A 21392-nucleotide genomic window follows, 5' to 3' on the forward strand; every position below is an offset into this window, starting at 1 on the left:
TTTCGTTCTATTTTCAATGAATATACACTCTTGGGCCTGTAACACATCGCTTAGCTTCAACATAGCCAATTTCCCTCTTCTATTTTTTTTATTTTTTTTTTATTAGTGAGGACTTTTCAATAAGCACGTTGGCAAATATTTTCTGCGCATGGGCAGATAAAGGTCATTTGTTCAAAAATGTAAAACCCATCGAGAAGAATACTGGATTCGTACTAATGAGAGTTATGTAATCATCATTCATTTATGCGCCGACGGTACATTTCTCTGCTACAACTGTACACAGGTGAAAGAATTATTCTCAAGAGGGCAGAGTTCTTCATGAAACACCTCCATACACAAGTGGGACGACTCCATGTGTAAAAGATCTGTGAAAATTTGGTGCCATGTGTACCGAAGCTAACTACAAACTAGCCTATTAACACTACATGCAAACCAATTTATATGAGGTACTCAACTTTTGTTCTTGAATTGACAATCCCGATAGAATTAATAATTCGATCTAGTAAAGCTTCATATAGCTTTTCAGAAGAACCCAGCCGAGAAGACCGCTATTGCCTGTCTTGTTGCCTGTCTTGTTGGAGAGCATCAAGACCAAGCTCTGTAATTATTAGGATCTCTGTCCAGTAGTGCCGTGTTTGTGCCATCGAACTGGATCGACCAATTCAATTGATTCATAATGTATATATGCAATATTTTTTTCCCGTAACATGAGAGTAATTTTAATAGTTTCATACTATTGATTAAATGTAATGTTAACTGTAATTGTCTGACACGGCCGGTTGTAGCAACTACTCCGAAGATCAAGATTACATTAATCTTGGTCTAAGGAGACACGAACGAACGAACGTTGGCTGTAGCCAGAATACATCATAATAAAGTATGAAAAAAAAAGTAGAGTTAACATGCCAGACACAATCGTTATAGGGGTTGGTTGTTCATTTAACCTGTTCATGCTCTTGACTACTGTATTCTCTAGTTTCCATAGGCTTAATACGGGGACCACCCTGTTGCAGCAGGTTCAGGGTTAAGCGCTGTCATTGGCGAAGACATCTATTTTCCCGGAGTGCACGACTTGTAGAGTTCATTGTCTATCATATTATCTGGCACTGCGTGAAATTCAGTATTAGTATAAAGGGGACTTGTAATTGACGGCGTTGATGCTTCTTGTCCTTCGTCTTGTTCTGACCTTACAACTTGACCTTTGGGCTCACCTGTTGACCTTCGTCTCTTGGGGTCAGAGTTCGCGTACGGTGGAGATTTCGGCGTGGCTTCGGACTCCGAATTGTTCCGGAGACGCGTCTTTGGATTTGGCACACACAATGTTTGTTTGCTCTCAGCTGCTTCGGTCGATTTAAAGTCTGATGGTTTGTACAAGGTATTTTCGATTAGGTTCTTTGGCGCGTCGTGAAATTCGCTATTAACGTATTTAGGGGATTCGGGGGATTTGGGCTCATGTTGTAACGTTGCGCCAGTTTGTTCTGTTACAGCGCCCACTCCCGGTAAAACATCAACGCGAGCTGATTCGCTTTCGGGAACGAAGCTGCCTTCAAAACTGGGATTCGCGTGCGGAATGTTGTCTGCAGAGGTGCCTTGGTTATGTAAAGTTTCCACATTCTTTGGAGCATTGCGAGGAGGCTTCTTGACAAATCTCCCTTTTGGAGCTCGGGCCTTGACTTGAGGTTTTTGTGTCGAACATTGACCCTTATCGGCGTGATCATTCGGGAGGGCACTTTCAAGAACAAAATAAAACTTTTTGTCGCGATCTTGATGTTGTGTTTCGTCAACGCTATCGCCGGGGTTGCGGGCAGGCGACTCCTTGTTGTCTTCATCGCTGGCGTAGTACACAGTGCCGTAGTCCGACGTTGGACTGATGATATCCTCGGGGGGAAGCGTTACATCGGCATACAGGTGTATACTGGGTAGTGCTCTTGGAGGTTGTCCGTTGCTCATGTTCCCAGCAGTATTCCTTGCGTCGACTGTATGTCCGCCGGTCGTAGAGGGCGGCAGATCAGTTTCACTTCCCGTTACATTGGATTCGTTTATTTCATAGACATTTTCGACAGAGTCCGATTTTTGGTTCAACACTTCTGGATGCAACTCGGAAGCTCTTTCCTTCGCCTCCTTTTTCCTGTATAGATAAAGAAACAAAAAACAAAATAAAGATGAAGATGAAAATCGTACAATCATGGCGTGATGGAGGCGCTATATAAGTGCCCATTATAAAATGGAACATGCTGTATGCACAAGTATCAACATGTACTTTTACTCTGTCACTATAGCGCCTAGAAACAATGTATTAGGCACGTTATAAATGTGATCTATTATTATTATTATTATTATTATAGATATTTCAAGAAAAGGGGAGATTGATAGATTTAAATAAGTGAACTATTAATTTGAGTAGTTCCTCGGTTTGTGTAAAGGAATTGGAATAGTTTAACGCGGATCTATTATTCCCTAAAAGGAGTAGTATGCGATTCCGAAACGTCATCTCTTACAAGCAGTACAAAAACAATTAATAAAGGAGAAAAACAGAAAATAACAATTTTATGACTTTCTTTTGTATAGAAAGATTGTGTTTCCCGTTGTCTCAGGCACAGGTCGTGGAGATTGCAAAAATAAGTAATATATCCACATCGTAGTCTATTATGAATTATTATAACAATTAAATCAGATCTAAGATAATACTCACTTTTTCAAAACATATAGTACAGCTAAGATGACAAACGCGATGATGATCATCACCATTACGACCGAAATTCCTGCTATAGCGCCTATGAAGGAAGGAGATATTAGAGAATTCGCTAATTGATATACAGAAGCCCATCTCGCAATAAAGTGAAAATCATAGCAAAAACATGAAGAAATACCGCGGAGAAATTTTGTAATTTCTTTGGGAGAAATAATAGCTTTCAGAGAGATGAGAATAATTATTTTAGAAGGTGAGTTACGGTATCAACTCAATACAATCTACAGAGTGTCTCATAAATGCAACGATATTGATTGGCAACATCTAAAAAAGCATTTAAACATCTTTAGTGAAATTCCATAGGTTATTTTGTCGGTAGAATCCCTTAAAATCTGTGTAAATTTCACAAGGATACAAATTTGAACACAATTTTTCGTAAAATGTTACAAAGTTAATGTGTTGAATAGCATCAGTGCACAATCAGCGTAAACAATTTGCTTTTGTATATTCGGGGCAAAATTTTCCATTGAAGTCATTCTTACTCATAATTCCTTGGAAAAATCACCACTGAAACTTTTTAGATTGATAAATCATTTGTAAAATGTCAAGAACATGTACGAAAAACAATTTTAAGATCAAAATGAAGCCCCCAAAAAATTCTTAGCAGACTTTTAAATTATTTATGGATAATTTTCCTCTTCTACTAATCTCTTAATTATTTCAATCATTATGACGAGCAATGTAGAAAACAAAGATCATCGTTTAGAATAAATAGCGACTGTTTTAAGTTCTGCAACAAACATTAGAAAAATTGATATTACGATATCCGTTCTCAGAAGATATGAACATCGCTTAAAATGCCCTTTAGGATTATCCATAGTTTTATTTTATTTGATAAGGTCCTATGCCTCTATACCGGAGACATTAAAGACACCAAATTACCTTGGGAAAAGTAACAAGCACTGTACACAAAATAGATGTGTATAGGACTATGCAAACATGTGGCATAAAAATGAGGCCCACATTTTTAAGCTGTTACAATCATGTCAAATTTAGAATATGACGGCATTAGCAGAACCATGCTTTGCAGGACCATTTTTTCTCCGATGTTTTTCCGCACGTGCATACAAACAATGAAAACGCTCACGAATTATTTTTCACCTCTCTTCAGAACTCAACCTTCTCTTCAACTTTAGCGTGATAAACGAAGAAATGAATTGAGAAAGCCTCTATTTTAACCCATTATTTTATAAGCAATGTCAAAAACATTGTAACCCCTTATTCAGTCTTTGTGGAAACTGTAGTATGGTTAAAAAGGAAAACAAGTTAAGAACAGGTGAAGGTTGAGGGAAATAAGGGATTTAAAACATCCTCGAAACAATATGATTGATCTTAGTCATGGTGAGAGGTGAGACAGAGGGAAAGAACGATGGCGTTTGTATGTGTGTGTGATATAAAGAGAAAGAGAGAGAGAGAGAGAGAGAGAGAGAGGAGGAGGGTGAGAGGGGGTGGAGAAAGAAACAGAAGAAAGGGAGAAAGGGAGAAAGAGAGAGAGAGAGAGAGAGAGAGGGGGGGGACAGAGCCAGACAGAGAGAGGGGGCGTGTGTGTATGTGTGTGAAAGAAAGAAAGAGAGAGAGAGAGAGAGAGAGAGAGAGAGAGGGATGAAAAAAGAAACAGAATAAAGGGGGAAAGAGAGAGAGTGTACGTGTGTGTATGCGTATGAAAGAAAGAGAGAGAGAGATAGAGAGATATAGGGAGAAACAGACATAGATCAATAGAGACAACGAGAGACAAAGAGAGACAGCGATAGAGAGAGAGAGAGAGACAGAGGGGGCGGGTGATAGGGAGATAGAAAGAAAGGGATGGAGAGAGTAGGGGGAGAGGAGATGGATATAGAAAGGGGAGACAGATAGTAAGAAAGAATGAAATAATGAAAGAACGAAAGAGAGCAATTGAGATAGAGATGGCATAATAACTTTTACTTACCCGATGATAAAGTCTGACTATTTTGAGGAGCATTGGGATTCTCAGAGGACATCATCGGATCGATTGTGACGTCAACTATTGTAGAAGTCCTCATTTCCATAGCGCCTTGTTGTGTTGATGTTGGAATCACTGGCATGGTGATGAATAAAGATATAAGAAACGGTTTTTGAAATAACTGATATCCGGTCACTCAAAGATGATTCCTATTTTTGAGGCACTTCATGATTATTTTGAAGTGGAATTTTTGTTAGGGCTTTAATATTGCCCCATATCACAGACACTGATATAAACACATAGGGCCATGCATCTCATAGTTAACATTGCTAAACGATGCTTTGCATCAGATTCTTGACAAAAGCCTTGATTTAGCTCATGATGCTATGGTAATTATAAACCTTTAGGTCAGTCAGGAACCCCATCAAGCCGATCCCCTGTCTGATTATCAAAATATTTATGATTGGAAATCGAAATCAATTTTCCAGCATGAGCTAAATCCAGGATTTTGTTTCAGAATCTGAGACAATGTTACCGAGTCACTTTGAGATGCATACCGCATTCTGGTAGATTTCCACTCCATCTGACGTCATGCGGGGAATTCCCTAGCACGCATTGCAGGATGGGATCGCCAGTGAGCACGTGTTCATCAAGGCATGTGAATGCTATTGTAGCACCAAAAGCGAAGTCATCTCCTGTTCGGTTGCCGTTTTGAGGATCTCCTGGATCTTCGCATATACCAAGGGTCGCTGAATTATGATAATTGAAAAGAAAGAATGAATCATCCATACATATAGTGACGTCACATCAAACACTGTCAAAAGAAAGAAATATCAAGTTTCCTCAAACAAGAATAATTTAATGACCCATTTCAAAATGGTGATGGACAAACTACTGGCTTTATCTCTTGTAGGCAAAGGAACTTCACACTTTTGACTCGACGAAATTAGAATAACATATAGGCATATGTTTTTAGGGCGTATTTACTTAGGGGAAATGTCATCATTTGTTTTTAATTCTTTGTCCTTTGAGTGTTGTCTCTCATTGTTTCGCTATTCTAATGTTAAAGGTGAAGACCAGTATTGGAAACGCTCCAATTTCAAAAAATGAAATGGAAGCTCTTATTACCAATCAATTGTGAAAGAATATGTTTTGAATAATACACGATGATACAAATTTTGCCGGGAAAGCGCCTACTAATTGATATATTCGGTAAATTAGTTTATCTATTGGTGTGTGAGAGATAAACGTGTACAGTGCTTGTAACTTTACGAAGACTGGGCCAAATTTCTTATCATTTTGATGATTCTAGAATATTTATATGCTATGATCAACCTTTTCTGATCGATTCCACAACGTTTCTTTCACAATGCAATCGCATGACCATAACTGGTCTTTATTTACAAAAAATGTAAAAACAAGCAACTGTACGCTAATGCTATCAGATGCTTTCATGAAGCAGATTATTGGATCTCTCATATCCTAACAGAAAGGAAGAGAAAAAAAAATCTAATTTCAGATGGGAGAGAAAGGGAGAGAAAGGGGGAGGGGCAGGTCAATTTTCACTAAACTAGTTCAATATTCACTTACTATCAAACACAGAGAAGTAGGAGCTCACAGTATTGCCGCACAGCTGCGTGGCATCACCCTTGCAGTTGGAATTGCAGTAGTAGTCCGGGTACTGGTTGTAGAAATAGAACAGGCGGTTGTTCCCACATCTACACGATGTCCCTGACATACCGGCATAGCGGTAGTCCAGGTCCTTGCACTGGGCTTTGCATGCGTCGTTTGAGTTCTCGGGGATAGTCCAGGCCCGGGAACCGATGGTGAGTAGGGAGAAACAGCCAAGGAAACCAGGAACTGCAACCAAAATGTAGGAAAGTGGTAAATTTAATCATATAGGGAAAATACTCGGTTACTATAAATCCGAAATACCAATGATCTGCACATAAAGAAGATAGTATAACTTGTTTTTGTTTTACTGTCTCTGTCCCTCTCCCTTTACCTGTCTCTATTTCTATCTTTTCTGTCTCTGAGGACATAAGTTAATAAACAAAATTATGTTAATATTGTCATAATAAATTATTCAAACCCGATCTATGCTTAGTTTATAAAATAAGTTTGACCGATGTGCTTTTTGTTTACTTCATCGAGTATACAGGCTTATATGGTTTAACTGAATTGAAGGACTACGGACCATAGTATTTTTAGAAAACCTGGTATACATTTCCTTGTTTCACTTGTGTAACTTATGTTTTACTGTACATCGGTTTCACAAAGAAAGCAAAGAGTAATGACTTACCCATGCACTTTACCCCTGCATCGTTGGTATGATCGCAAGAAGCGGAAGGGTTAGCTGATGGGCATTCGTCTATTGTGGTATGAGCTGATTAAACAAAACAAAAAAAATCACTTTTGTGAAATCATTACACAGGTGCATTTACAATATTCTGAAAGAGTCTATCCACACATTGGTATATAGTGGGAGCGATAGGGGGAGTTTTCAGACTAGGTACACGAACAGAAACGTGCATATCTATATGGCTGTCTATAGTGTCGTTAGAATCTAGTGTTTCGTATGTATTTTTTCCTCGCATGTTGGAAATTATTTTCTTCTTCTTTCTACAACATTTCAAACTAAGTAGTTTGTTTGTAAAATTGTCGAACCTAAGGAACCATTTTCAGTTGTTGCAAAGTCGTAGTTTGGCATCGGAGAACTCATCGGCATCCTTGGATTTCATGAGTAGTTAGCGATTCCCCCTTATGATCTCATATCGTATTTGTAGAGTCAGAATAAAGAATATTACAGACGGGCACTAAATGTACATTAATTAAATTATATGACTCGATGCCATTTTAGCTCTCAGTGGAATAATTTTGTTACTCTTTTAGAGTTTGGACTGACTCTTCAACAGATGTGACATGTTTATGGGCATAACTTACACGGAGAGCATGCTACATTCTCTAGTAGTATTGGCAGAGTCGGGTTTCCGCCGAACCGCGCTCCCGGGGTCGAGAAGGTCGCCGCCGGATAACCGATCTGTTTACAGACGACCGAAGCGTCATTGTAACCCCAGCCGTTATCGCAAATCGTGCCCCATCCTCGACCGTCACCGACGTCAACCTCGACGCGACCTTCATTCGGGGTTGCGCCACTGATAAGGCGGAGGCGAGATGTTTCTGCGTATGATGAGAATATGAAACTATTTACTACCATTAATTGTTTTTCCATTAACTTAGAAGCCTCATGATGCGTCAGATGCCTGCTTTCAGACTTAGTACTGCGTCAGCGATCGGTGGGGCCTTAGATGCGCCATGTTACTTAGAGTGATATCATGCCAAAATTGAATAGGTAATGAACAGAGCGAACATTGTGCCATACGGAATAGATTAATAAAGTAATAATGCAATTTACACAACACCTCGTATATGTAACGGGCAGAACAGAATTTTGTTTGTCACACAATTAATAGGGGGCAGGCTGGAAAGGAAAACAAGGGTTGGTCAACAAACGTAAATGCTCTTGTTTCCAAGAAAACGGGGGGAATAACTCAATCTTGCATAACGGACTTCACCAAATTAGGGCGTCAAATTTAGAGTGACCGCTAAAAAAGAAATTCTCTCCTCCAGCTCTTTTGTCCAAAGTTTGCATCCTTGTTTGCAAATGACCATTTTGAATCAAAACTGAGCATCATCTTTATGAGTAAAAGTTCAACAAAGTATGACGCTCAAGTGAGGCAATGAATTGAAGTTAATGATACACCTGATTACGTAATGAAGGGGATCATTACATACCTTGTGCGGCGTAGCATTGCAGGCCGATGATCAGAAAGAAAAGACCAACAAAGTCATTCAGCTGGACATGCGGCCCTTTCAACAGCTGACCGAAGTGAGAGGAGTGGCCAGTATTAAAAGGACCCATCGCTGCGGAAAAGAAAGAATGGCATGCAACCAAACCTCTCATAAATGGATTTTGGGCTAAAATATCAACACAAGAAGTTGGTCTCATGCAACATTTTCTGCTGGGCAGTGAGCTACAATGATGTGGTACGCTACTGTAGTAATTGACTAATAGTAATGATAACAAAAAAAATAATAATAATAATATATCTTGTTTACCCAGGGTAACCTCGTAAAGGCTTTCTAGACGATGTAATCACACAATGTGGAGCAACAGGGTATGAAACGATGAAACGGTTGGCTCAAGACCGAGGAACTTGGAGAGAAACTTGGAGAGACATTTGATATAGAATTTTTGAATGGGTCACTGAACCTGTCATAAACTGACAGATCACTATTGATGATGAACCTCATTAATATTCATACTGTCCTTAATTAGGGACCTGCAATCATATCGTTATCCCGTCTGTATTGTTTTTTTGATAACATTTACCTGCAAACAATTTGTTATGAATGCTTATGAATTGTACTTGAAACAAATAAAACATATACAAATAGAAGAGTTGTTGCTATGATTCAATATTGTAAAAGCGACATCCACGAAAATGATATACCTTAACAATACAAATTGTTATTGTTTTCATATAGGTTTTTCATCATTACTGTGTTCATAATCTCAGGCTCTTGAAATATGCATTTATACCTCTAATCCAATGTACGAGGTTTACTGATACATTCCATCCTTGCATTTTACATATGTAAATAAACAAAATTTATCTAACAACCATGCAAGAGCTAAATGATCTTCAGAGGAAAGCAACAACAAAAACAACACAAAAATCAAAATAACACCCACTCACCGTTTTAATGAAACAGGATATTGACGCGATAAAGAAGTCCTTGCACCAGTTTTCCGGTTAGAATACGATTGCTTCCGCTGTTTCTAAACAATCCACCTTTTGTCCCTGTAAATCCAACTAGTTTGGTTTAACAGTATATAACTATGACATCCACCATTTTGAAGTAGTCGTCAACTCGTGCACGGAAAATACCTGACGTTTTTTTTTTTTTACACGCCAACGCTCGATCAGGACTGCCTTGTACAAAAATGAGCAAGAAAAAGAAGGCGCAGAGTCAATGCTACCTGGAAGAAGTTGTATCACGTATCTTGTCTTGTTTTGTCTTTCCGTTCACGGTTGATGCAAGCAATACGATTTAGGTCCTGGAGTTGCTTGTTATGGCACGTTGAGGTTTAAACCGAAACTACTTTACGCATCTACCAACAAAACAATCACATAATCTTCCAACAAGCAACGAAAAACTTTTCTGACAGGAATTTTTCAGCTCCAATACATTAACAGTATGACTGGTCGAAAGTAAATCCAAGATTGCAGGCGACTTTAGCCAGATTGTAACGCGTCAAATGTCGAATAACACCCAAATGGGAGAGCATACAGCTGACAGCAAAGCTCGTTGCAGATTTGTGTCATATACAGGCTCAAGTAGGCTTACGATCAAAGCTGGACAAATCTCAAAAAAATATTGATCGCGCCGCTGAAGCGTAAAATGACCAGTCCTTCTTTACAGCTCACAAAGCTTTGGTCACTGGTAATGCATAGACTGAATTGAGTGTGCTCGTGCGCAGCATGACGTCACGCATAAAAGGTCTTTTTCTTTTCAAGTTCGAGGCCGTATTGTCGAGAATAGAAAACAATGCCCAAAAAGAGTAGCCGGGTGATCAGGGATGACGTCACCGGTATTCGATGACGCCATCGATGTTTCATAGTTGAACCTATTTTGTTCACTGATAAAAAGATGACATTGGCGACTTCAAACTTTGAATGTTCAGTAAAACCCATGCATTATGTATTTTTATCTGTTTATTTCGTTTACTTTAGGTTTTTAGAATGCTAAAACCATGGACGACACTTAACGATGATGCCACGGATTATATAGAAAAAGATAGAGTCTTGCTTTTACATCGAAATCGATGTGAATCATGTTAATTATCAAACTTTGTATTACTTATGTATCATCCGCATTTGACTTTATTCTAAAAAAAGAATGTTCTATTTCGTTAGTGTTCTGTTTTTATTAAAGTTAATTTCTGAAGTATTTTGCATATGTTTATGCATCATGTGATCCTACCTGCAAGTGAATCGTTTTGATGCCATTATGTAGAAATAATAAATTAATATTATAAGTAAGTAGGAAAATTCGATTTCTTATACCAGCGAATATTCGAGCATTGGTTTGGTTTATCGATTCCGTGGTTGATATGCATGCTGTTGATCATAGCTTTTAAGGTAATACCTCTGATGTGTTCACTAACTTCACCATTTATAGACAAGACAAGGAGTAATAGTACACTCCCCCCCCCCCCCCCCCGGCCCATCCGCTATCCCGACGAAAATCCAACTAAAGGGGAACATAACAACTGTTTTTAACTTCAGCGATTAAACTATTGCGAGATGAATGAAGTTTGATCACGATTTTTGTGTGAATACAAACTTCTCCCTTTTACGTTGAGATGCCATCCCACAAACCGGTGATGTAAGGCAAGTCAATTCAGATTTACCGTGGCCAACCCCTTGCCCCTTATAATTAGGGTATCGCTCGGATATCTTGCTTTATTTTCTCATTATATTGAAATGATTTACTGTTGCTATTCACATTTCAAAGGTAATGCTCAAACTATTCTTCATAATCATCTTTTTTATGTATATTTGTCGTTTCAAGCGAATCGAAGGTTATTGATTATCACTTCGAAAAATGTATTTGTTTAAACTGACATTGGCTGTAAATCCTCTTATTCCTTTTCAGCTAACAATTGAAGGACTTTGGGATTCAAGTTCTTTATGAGTAATTTCCGAAATAAACATCACCATCTCAAGCCTTGACCCCTGGGGTCACCGGGTCACCGGATCATCGGGTAGCGATTGTGACGTGAAGAAACCTATCGCTGGATATCCTGTATAGATAATCGCTAGTATACATGGTATGATGAGAATTTAATCGGGTCAGGTCAGGTAATCTTCTGACTATAAAAATACAATTATTCGTTTTGATAAATCAGCTGTAAACCCCCGTGCGCGAAGTAAGGTCTCGTTGTTTTTATATATTTTTTTGCTGCAGTGCGCACGCCGATCCGAAAACGAATTTTTAGATCGCGATATCTCCGGGATCCTTGGACGATAAATTTTCTATTTGAACCATTTCGTAGTAAAAAAAAAATTGCCGTCCATTTGGTTATGATAACAATTTTTAAAAATGTGTAGAATATGATGAGAAATAATTGATCGAATATCACATTATATAATATTGTCAAAATCTCCGCGAGCTTTGGTCACCCTTTCATACTTTTAATACAATATGTTATTTTCGCAAATGAAAATTTGTAGGAAGTGTACTTACACTCCCTCTTTCAAAAATTGTTGATTTTCACACCATCGACATCGTCATCATATCATCATCATATTAGTTCTTTCTCAAGTCCTAAACAATTTTCACTACAACCATCATTATGTTGTGGGTGCAAAATGACCTTGAAGTAGTCAGATAGTCTGTCTTTAGTTCTCCATTTTTAGACTAGGTCTGGAGGTCTAGGCTTAGACCTCGACATTAATTCTCTGACTGTATTCTGTCCAATCACGTCATTCTTTCGACTCAAAATACACCCACAAGTGATCATGCTCTATTCATAGACCTCTCTAGTCATATTCTCATTTATCAGACTGGTACTGCACTGGTCCCTTGTTGTTCACGATCACCTTTGACTGGCCAAGAACCCAAGTTCACCTTATTATAGTTTCAACGCTCCTCTCAGCTCCGTTCCGTCCTTTAATATCTCGCAATCTGACACTATAATTCACACGTACATCGTCAATCCACGTACCGTACTGTAGAATTGCAATTGCAAGTGTAGAAATCAATTGTCGAATACCAATATAAATATGTCTCAAAAACTTTAATTTTGAAGCCTTTACTATAACCACATTTCACGTTACTCACGTCGGGTCGATCACAATGTTATTATACAATGATTGCATCCATTCCAATTGTTGTCCAAAACCAAACAAGATCATAAAACGGAAATATGAAGTAGGGAGAAGAGGTTAAAATTCTGTCTTGTTTCCAAGGGTTACTGCCAGTGATTATTCGCGCTTTTCCTCCCCTCAAACTTATTAAATTTTTTAAAACCGACAAGAGATGGCGCTCTTGCATTAGTTTGGCATCTACATTTCCGGCCCCTTAATTTTCAGAGGCAAGCCGACAGAAAATTACACCTTTTCTTATACTTCCAAAAAACAATAATAACCATATGGCTTTCTCGAATCATTCTGATTAAATCTTATTCCTGTATTATTTTCAAAAGTTCCTGCTAATAAAAACTCAAAACCTTTTCAAAGTCAAACTATATACACGTAACTCAATGCAATAAAATATGCATAACTGTGGCTCTAACATGCCACAACACCTACATGACACAAAAAACACCTCAATGCCATCATTTAGAAAATACCAATGACAATTTAACCTTTAACTAGCTTATGAATGTCTATACTCCTGATTATTATCAGTTTGTCAAACAAAAACCAACCAATGTCCCTCTTGTGGCTCTTTTTACTATCTTTGGACAAGAAAGCCCGCTTGTGTCACAAAATGAAAGATTTTTGCATAGGTTAGTAACTTGTAAACTCACTATAAATGATGTTGGCACCTTAAGAAAACACTCTGGAATGCTGCAATGCAGCCCTATCTTAAAAAAGGCAAGTACTGTTGACTCCAATACATAGCACAGATAAACTGAATTTTGTTTTGCACCGATATAATAAAGACATGCACAATGAAATCAGGCCTTAGCTATCAATAGAATCTTGGTAACAATAATATGCTTTGGTCGTAAATCTGTCCAACTCTAAATTCTACTCAAACTACAATAAAAACAATGACAATGAGAGCCACAATATCGCAACAAAGATTTAAATGGTTAAGAACTAGATTAACCACTACCTCTTATTTTAGGGTGTACACTTTCAAGTTCCACTGAATTCAGAAGTATACTGTGGACTAAGACTATCAAACAATTCTCCTTATCGAAACATGTCATCAGATGACTAGTCTTGATTCAAACTCTTGTCACTGAGTTGAATCCCTTTTTAAACAATGTTCGCAATAATTTTGGACTTTTGTTATTTTCTGTCTCTTTCAGAATTTGTACAAATAAACAACACAATCGAATGTCATGTCCCTTCTAACGAATGCAGTAAAGCATTTCTTTCGTGCAAACTAAGCATGCAAAGTGTCGTTTTATATGTACAGTAGCTATGTAACAACAAAGCAAATGACACGATTTGTTCAAATCATACTATCAAACACTGCCATTTCTATAAAGAACTTTCCAAATGTAAATATCCTGACACTAAATCTGAACATAGCAAAATTATTTCACCTCTAATTATATACAACGAACTCATTTGCTATAAAACATTAACGTCTTCAAAATAGTCAAGTGTGTACAGTTCTGCCTTCACTAAGCACTATTAATGCCCATAATACAATTTTTATCGTCTTTTATAAACTCTTTGAAAATTTGTCTCAGAACCAAAATAGCATCTGCTTTAAAATAACCTGTACACCAAATATTTGCGTCAACACAAATATGCACATTATATACATTCCTTGATTCCTAAAAAATCTTTACATTGTATCCTTCAAATAATAACCCATTGCCTTTTATAATCATGCACTTCACATAAATCTACACTTTAAAAGCAACACAAAATATGCTTCCAAATATCTCATATGACATTTTAAATACATGCAAGATTTTTCTCTCCTGAGTTCCTGACAAATATTTACCTGAAAAGTGGAACATGACCCAAAGTTTTGTATTTGACTTTTGTTTTCTACTCCCTTTTTTCTGTCACAGAAATTTAAATTTAAATATTCATATTCTAGCAATTACATCATAGATGATCAAACAATAATTCATATATTTTTACATATTCAATATTTCTATTATCTTCTCTTTCAACTTCTAAAAGACATCTGTGTCACTGTGCCCACCATTTCAAAGGTACATTGTACATACATTTTACACTCCTCAAATGCAATTCACTGAATAACAAAATATGCTTATGAAACTGTTAGAAATAGCATTCAAATTGGCAAGAATCTTTTCTACATGTATACATAAAATGCATTTTCACTGAGTCTCTGTCTATATCATGTTCAAATAATCTGACTTTTTCTTTTAAATGTCCAAAGTCTGAGTTTATTCCTTAGTCAGTCCATAATAGCCAGATTTTGCACAATAATCAAGTCTTTTAGTCTTTTTCGAATCTGCATACTCTGTGCCTCTGCTGCCATCTCTACGGCTTGATTACGCGACAGAATAGAAGGTGCAGAGTGGTCCAACTTGTGACTCCTAGTGAACAAATTCGCGTTTGGTCCAATGAAAACATTTCACTTGGTAAATACATGAAGTGGCGGCGCTAGGCTCGCACCATATATCACAATGATAATCTTTTCTAAAATCAACATTTTCCAAGCTTGTGATCCAACAATTAAAGGCTTCGCGATTGATCCAAATATAGACTTGAGCTTTATTATGGCGGCGCTAGGCTCGCACCAAATTACTTCACACATATAATTATCACAAACGGACTCCAAAATTGATTTCCAACTTGACTTGCTCCAAAATTTGATGAGTTGGTCCCGTGAAGAAACTTAAAAGGTGTCTCAATAGCGTATATCTCTTATGGAATCACAATTTCACAAATTCAAAGTGCTCATGAATCTCCTTCCAAGAGGAGACACAGTTTGCTGATGGGTCGCGAATAGGTGCCCGTCTTGGTCTTCACCTCCGCCCGTCGAACCATGCCCTGTCGATCTGGAGTGATGCCGATGATTACTCCCATGAGCCAGAAGTTACGAGGTGCTGTCTCGTTCACTACCAGCACTACGTCACCAACCTGGATGTTGCGACTAGGATGTACCCACTTCTGCCTGGCCTGGAGCTGCGGCAAGTACTCTCTCAGCCAACGTCGCCAGAAGACGTCTGCCAGATATTGAACCTGCCGCCATCTACGTCGTGCGTAGCAGTCGGTCTGCCTACTAACCGATGGGGGTAACATCGGGGTAGCCTTCAACGTCAGGAGCTTGTTTGGTGTCAGAGCCTCTAGATCGTTAGCATCGTCTGAAACCCTGGTGATGGGTCTGCAATTGATAATGCCTTCTATTTCACAGAAGAGTGTCTGCAAACTTTCATCCGTCATGGTCTGCTGTTTGGTAAGGAAGAAGAGCAGCTGTCGAATCGTCCTGATCTGTCTCTCCCATACGCCCCCGTGGTGTGAACCTCCAGGTGGATTAAAGGTCCACTTGATGTTTACTTGCAATAGTGAGTTGCTGAGCTGGGCCTGGTTCCAGCTCTCAAGTTCTTTTCTTAGTTCTTTCTCAGCCCCAACCAAGTTCGTTCCATTGTCTGATCTCATTTCTCTGACTGCTCCTCTTCGAGCAATAAATCTCCGAATTGCTGCGATACAGGAATCTGTATCTAGTGAATCAGCCTTCTCTATGTGTATGGCCCGAATGGCGAGGCAAGTGAACACTACGCCATATCTCTTGACTGTAGAGCGTCCTCTTTTCACTCCTATCGGCCCAAAATAATCGACTCCAACTCGTGTAAAAGGTGGATCGTCCGGTCTCAGTCGGTCTATGGGTAGGTCGGCCATCTTCTGTTGGATTACCCGCCCTCTTTGACGTCGGCACTTGACACATTTCTTGACGACTTTCCTGATGGCTGAAATTGCACCAACTATGTGATATCGTTGCTGGAGTTTTGCCAAGACATAGTTTCTTCCCATATGTCCTGAGTTTTCATGAATGTGCCGCAAGATGAGTTCAGACACATGTCCTCTCTTTGGTAGGATGACTGGATGTTTTGCTTCTTCAGGCAAGGCTGCCTTGTTAAGTCTTCCTCCTACTCTAAGTAGGCCATTGTCCATCTGAGGGTCTAATTTGTAGATAGGGCTTGATTTTCTGACCCCTGGCTGCAACCTTCCTGTCCTTTGGTTGACATCGTGTGCCTGTTTCCTCAAAGCCACAACCTCTACTGGGAACGCTCTGTCTTGAACGTGTATCAGTATTGCTTCCTCAGCTTGTCTAATATCTTCCACTGTCAATAACATGGGTGGATTCTCTCGTGTGTTCTGCTGACCTTTCATTTTCTCTTTCAGCAGCCCTTTCAATTTTAGTAGCCATGCTACTCCCTTTCTGAGGTGGTACCAGTCTGAATAATGGTTGATCAATCTTTCCAGGACATCATCTTCTTCCTCTTTGCTCACAGCAGTGGCCATACATTTGCTCTCACTGGCCGTTACTTCCGAGACCTCTGTAACGTACATCTTCTTCTTCTTCACCTCGGGATCATTGTTTACGTCGTGTGATGCATTTCTGGGTTGCTTAGGCCACTGGTCCTCTGAAGCTTGAAGAAATTCGGGTCCTTCCTTCCAGCATCTCATTGCTAGGAATCGATCTACCTTGACTCCCCTGGAGCATACATCTGCCGGATTCAGCGAAGTTTCTATGTGGTGCCATTGACTTGATTCAGATCCTTCTTGTATCAGGGCAACTCGGTTGGCGACGAATGTCTTAAACCTCCCTGTTTCGCTTTGGATATACTGTAGTACAGAGGTACTATCAGTCCAGAAGAAGGTCTCATCTACTGGGATGTCAAGTTCTTGTTTTACCATTTTGTCTATCCTTACTGCTACCGTGGCGGCTGTAAGCTCCATTCTCGGGATCGACGTCTGTTTAAGAGGGGCCACTCTAGATTTGCTCAAGAGGAATGAGCATTGGACTTCCTCCCTGGTATTCACCATTCGCAAGTATGACACTGTTCCATATCCCTTCTCACTTGCATCTGCAAAATGGTGCAGTGTCACAGACTTTGGGTTTTCATACCCCTCTGGCTTCAAACACCTGGAAAGTTTAAAGTCTGACAGTCTTGGGAGTTCTCTTTTCCATGTTTCCCATTTTTTCAGCAGGTCTGGTGGAATCGTCTCGTCCCATCCTAATCCTAGTCGGCAGAGGGTCTGAAGTAAGTGCTTTGCAGGGAGTAGCACTGGGGAAGCACATCCTAGTGGATCGAACAGGGAGCACACTGTTGACAAGATACCCCTCCTTGTGGCTGGCTTGTCTTTCAGCTGAATCTTGAAACTGAAAACATCTTCATCTGTATGCCACAGCATGCCAAGTGCCCTCTCTGTTGGCAACTTGTCCTTGTCAAAGTCTAGCTCCTGCACTGTACTTGCTCTCTCCTCCTTGGGTATGGCATTCAATACTCTTCTGTCATTGCTCACCCATTTTGTGAGGTGGAATCCTCCTTTCTTACAGGCTTCTTGTAGGCCCTCTGATAGCTCTGCAGCTTCCTGGACTGTTGAGCTTGAGTACAAACAATCGTCAACATAAAAGTTGCGCTTGATGATATGTGCCACCTTGTCCTCTGCAAAGTCTTCTGCTGTGCGCTTCAGGGCATAATTGGCACAAGCTGGTGAAGATCTAGCCCCAAACACATGAACAGTCATGCGGTATTCCTCAATAGGTTGAGCGACATTGCCATCTGGCCACCACAGAAATCGATGTAGATCCTTTTCTTCCTTTAGCAGTTTCACTTGTGAGAACATGGCTTCTATGTCTGCCATTACTGCTATGCGGTCTTGACGAAACCTTGTTAATACACCCACCAAACTATTTGTGAGGTCCGGCCCCTGTAGAAGATTGTCATTCAGTGACTTGCCCTTGAAAGAAGCTGCACAGTCATACACCACTCTAATTTTTTGCTTCTGTGGGTGATATACACCGTGGTGAGGAATAAACCACATCTTTCCATCTTCTCTAAGGAACTCGTCTTCTGGTACTCTTTCAGCGTACTGTTTGTTCAGCACCTTATCCATAAACCCTGCATACTCCCTATGGAACTGCGGCTGTCTAGCGAACTTCCTCTGCAGGTGGTTGAGTCTCTGCTCTGCCATGGGCCTGTTGTTGGGCAGGTCGACGTCTCCCTTGAATGGCAGTCCGATTTGGTAATGCCCTTGTGTTAGCTTGATGGATCCTTCAACCTTTTCCATAAATCGTTTATCCTCTTTGGATTCTTCGACTTTATCTTCCATCAAGCGTTCTGAAAACTCAGTGTTGTAGAGATTATTTAGCTGTTGCTGAATATCTTCCATCACGTGGACTCTGTGGGAGGCTATCTTGGACCCACTTCTCTCTTGCTTGCAGCTTCCAAAAACCATCCACCCTATGATAGATTTGCAAGCGAATGGTCCGTCGTTCTGACTATTGATAACCTGCAGTGGTTCCATTGCTTTAGGGACGTTATTGCCAATGAGGATGCCCACGTCTGCATTGATCTCCGGCAAGTTTATTTCTTGTAAGTAGGGCCATCTTGCAATGTCATTCCTTCTCGGTATGTCTGACTTGTCTACAGGGATGGGCTGTATGTAGACGTCAGAAAGTGGTATATATGTGTTCTCATTCACATCAGCTACCTCCAGGTCTTGCAGTATGCAGGTCTTGACCAGCTTATCATCTGTTAATGTTTGAAGCTGGATAGTGCGCGTTCTTCCTCTGGCATTTAGTTTGTTTTTTAACTCTTCTGTGCAGAAAGTTGCGTTACTCCCGTTGTCAATGAATGCGTATGTGTGTACACATTTCCCTGTCTGCCTTGAGCGTACAGTCACAGGCACAATGGCCGGTTGGGAGTCCTGCATAGAAGTGCGGTTGGATAACGTGCGCTTTACGTCTGGGAAATTTTCATTTCCAATTTCTTCTCCTTCTGTTTGTCCTTCCGAGCTTTCCTCCTTCTTCCTATTAGCTCCAACGTCGTCATTAGTACGTTGTTTCTCTGATTCACCATTCCTTTTCACTTGTTTCGATGGTGCCCAATCTCTATGAAGAAGGGTGGGGTGTAACCTTTGACAAATCTTGCAGGTCGTCCTCTGTTTACAGTCCCTGGCAAGATGTGAAGACTGAAGGCAGGCAAAGCACAGTCCTTTGGATTTGCAAAATGCAAGTTTTTCCTCATGAGGTTTCTTTCCTAGGGCCTTGCATTCTGCTGTAAGGTGATTTTCCATGTCACAATACAAACACTTCGCTTCCTCACTCTTCTTCATGCTGGAGCTGAAGCCCTGTTTCTTCCCTGGAAAGGGTTTTGTCTTTGTCTGCGTTTCTCCAGCTCTGGCAGGTCCTACAATATTGCCATAGATAGGGTTGTTGATTATCCGGGCCTGTTTACTAATGAAACTAACCACGTCTTTGAATGAGAGTGGCTCGTCCCGATTCTGGAGTATGCCGTCGACATAGCTCCTCCATCTATCTCTCAGCCTGAACGGCAGCTTTGATATGACCATCTTCAAGTGTTGTGCGTGGTCAATCTCCTGTTGAAGGTGTAGGTCCTTAGCCAAATTGCCTAGCTCAGTCACAAACAATGAATAACTAAGCAGGCCCTCCGGATCCTCACCTCTAACGTTTGGCCATGCCATTGCCTTGATGATCATAGAGTCCAGAACATGATGCTTATCGCCAAACTTGCTTTCTAGCAGCATTGTTGCCTTGTTGAATGCTGCCTTGGAATCACCTCCATACATGCAGCTTCTGACCATCTCATTCGCCTTTCCCCTAGTATATTGTTCCAAATAATATAGTTTGTCAGAGTCCTCCGATGTCTTGGACTCTATTACATGCTGAAAAGCCCTCTTAAAGGCGTGGTAGTTCAGGGGATTCCCGTCGAAAGGCTGAATGTTCCTTTGCGGTAAGGCGGACTTCATATGACATTCTAAGAGCATGTACGTAAGTTGGGTTTGTTGTCGCTGCAGCTCTACCCAATCAACATCACTATCAGAATTTGTTCCACTTACTCGTACATCTTGCAAATGTTCTCGGTTCTTGCGTCCTTGCGTTGAACTCTCTTCTGAGCAATCTGCATTCTTGACTTTGTGACTTGTTTGGTTCCTATCACTTTCATGTGTTACATGAGCAAAGGTTGGTAATGCAGGTGGCTGGTGAAAAGCTACCGTATCGTCGAACTGCTGAAATGCTGCTGCTTGGGCTGTAGCTGCAGCTAATTCGGTCTCAACAGCAAGTTGCTCCTTTCTTCTAATTAAGTCCTGCTCTTCTTTCTCGAGCTCCTGTTTCCTTTTTAAACTCTTCAACTTTGCTTGCAATTCTGCTCTCTTCATGGCTGTTTCCATCAAAAATTTCCTGGAATGTGATGTTGATTTGCTTGATACTTGAGATACACTGTCATCTACTTCAACCCTCTCCATCGCTGAATGTTTTCCTGCGTTCATTGAAGGAGAGTCAAACAGTTGGTTGACTTCCATCCATGGGTCTCGATCATGCAGTAACGGGTCCATCCGAATACTAGTAGCTGGATCTTGTTCATCCTGCCCTTCCATGATGATCTGATCCACTGACACAACAATCCTAATGTGGGGCTGTATCCATGACGGCTGCTGTCAACCTAAGGCTTTCAAGTATGCATTTCATGTGCTTATTCTTCTATACCACATTCACTGTTGCAGGTTTTCCAGCCTCTTTCCATATTCTGCACCGCTTGTAACTCAGGCGATATCAGCTGCAGCTAACCGGCATAGACTATTTCTGATTTCCAAAAACTTCCTGAAATAGCTCCACTAGTATGTATGCCACTAGACTAGACCCTCTACTCTAGCCTTCTGTAATTAAGAGCAGTAGCCAGTAGACATATTCTCCATTCTTGGCTAATCTCTGACTGACATTTGTCCATTCAAATCA

General features: G+C 40.1%; 2 protein-coding genes across 3 annotated transcripts; both read right to left on the reverse strand.

Annotated features, from left to right (window-relative positions):
- Positions 1–819: 819 nt before the first annotated feature.
- On the reverse strand, positions 820–10092 carry LOC100891205. Of its 2 annotated transcripts, XM_003730090.3 has the most exons (9): positions 9431–10092; positions 8466–8594; positions 7614–7850; positions 6973–7056; positions 6261–6530; positions 5228–5419; positions 4677–4805; positions 2693–2774; positions 820–2128 (listed from the first exon to the last, which is right to left on the reverse strand). In XM_003730090.3, exons 2-9 carry the CDS (start codon positions 8590–8592, stop codon positions 1051–1053), a joined length of 2199 nt encoding a protein of 732 aa, XP_003730138.1. In that variant the 5' UTR covers positions 8593–8594; positions 9431–10092; the 3' UTR covers positions 820–1050. The 2 variants fall into 2 exon arrangements, with proteins under 2 accessions (XP_003730138.1, XP_030838571.1); XM_030982711.1 differs by lacking the exon at positions 7614–7850.
- A 5272-nt stretch (positions 10093–15364) lies between these two features.
- Positions 15365–21034, reverse strand: LOC100890981. Its single transcript, XM_011683320.2, has one exon. The coding sequence runs from the start codon at positions 21032–21034 to the stop codon at positions 15365–15367; it is 5670 nt and encodes a 1889-aa protein (XP_011681622.2).
- Positions 21035–21392: the final 358 nt, after the last annotated feature.

This window comes from Strongylocentrotus purpuratus, unplaced genomic scaffold (genome assembly GCF_000002235.5).
Source record: "Strongylocentrotus purpuratus isolate Spur 01 unplaced genomic scaffold, Spur_5.0 spur5_scaffold_13, whole genome shotgun sequence".
Classification (NCBI taxonomy): domain Eukaryota; kingdom Metazoa; phylum Echinodermata; class Echinoidea; order Camarodonta; family Strongylocentrotidae; genus Strongylocentrotus; species Strongylocentrotus purpuratus.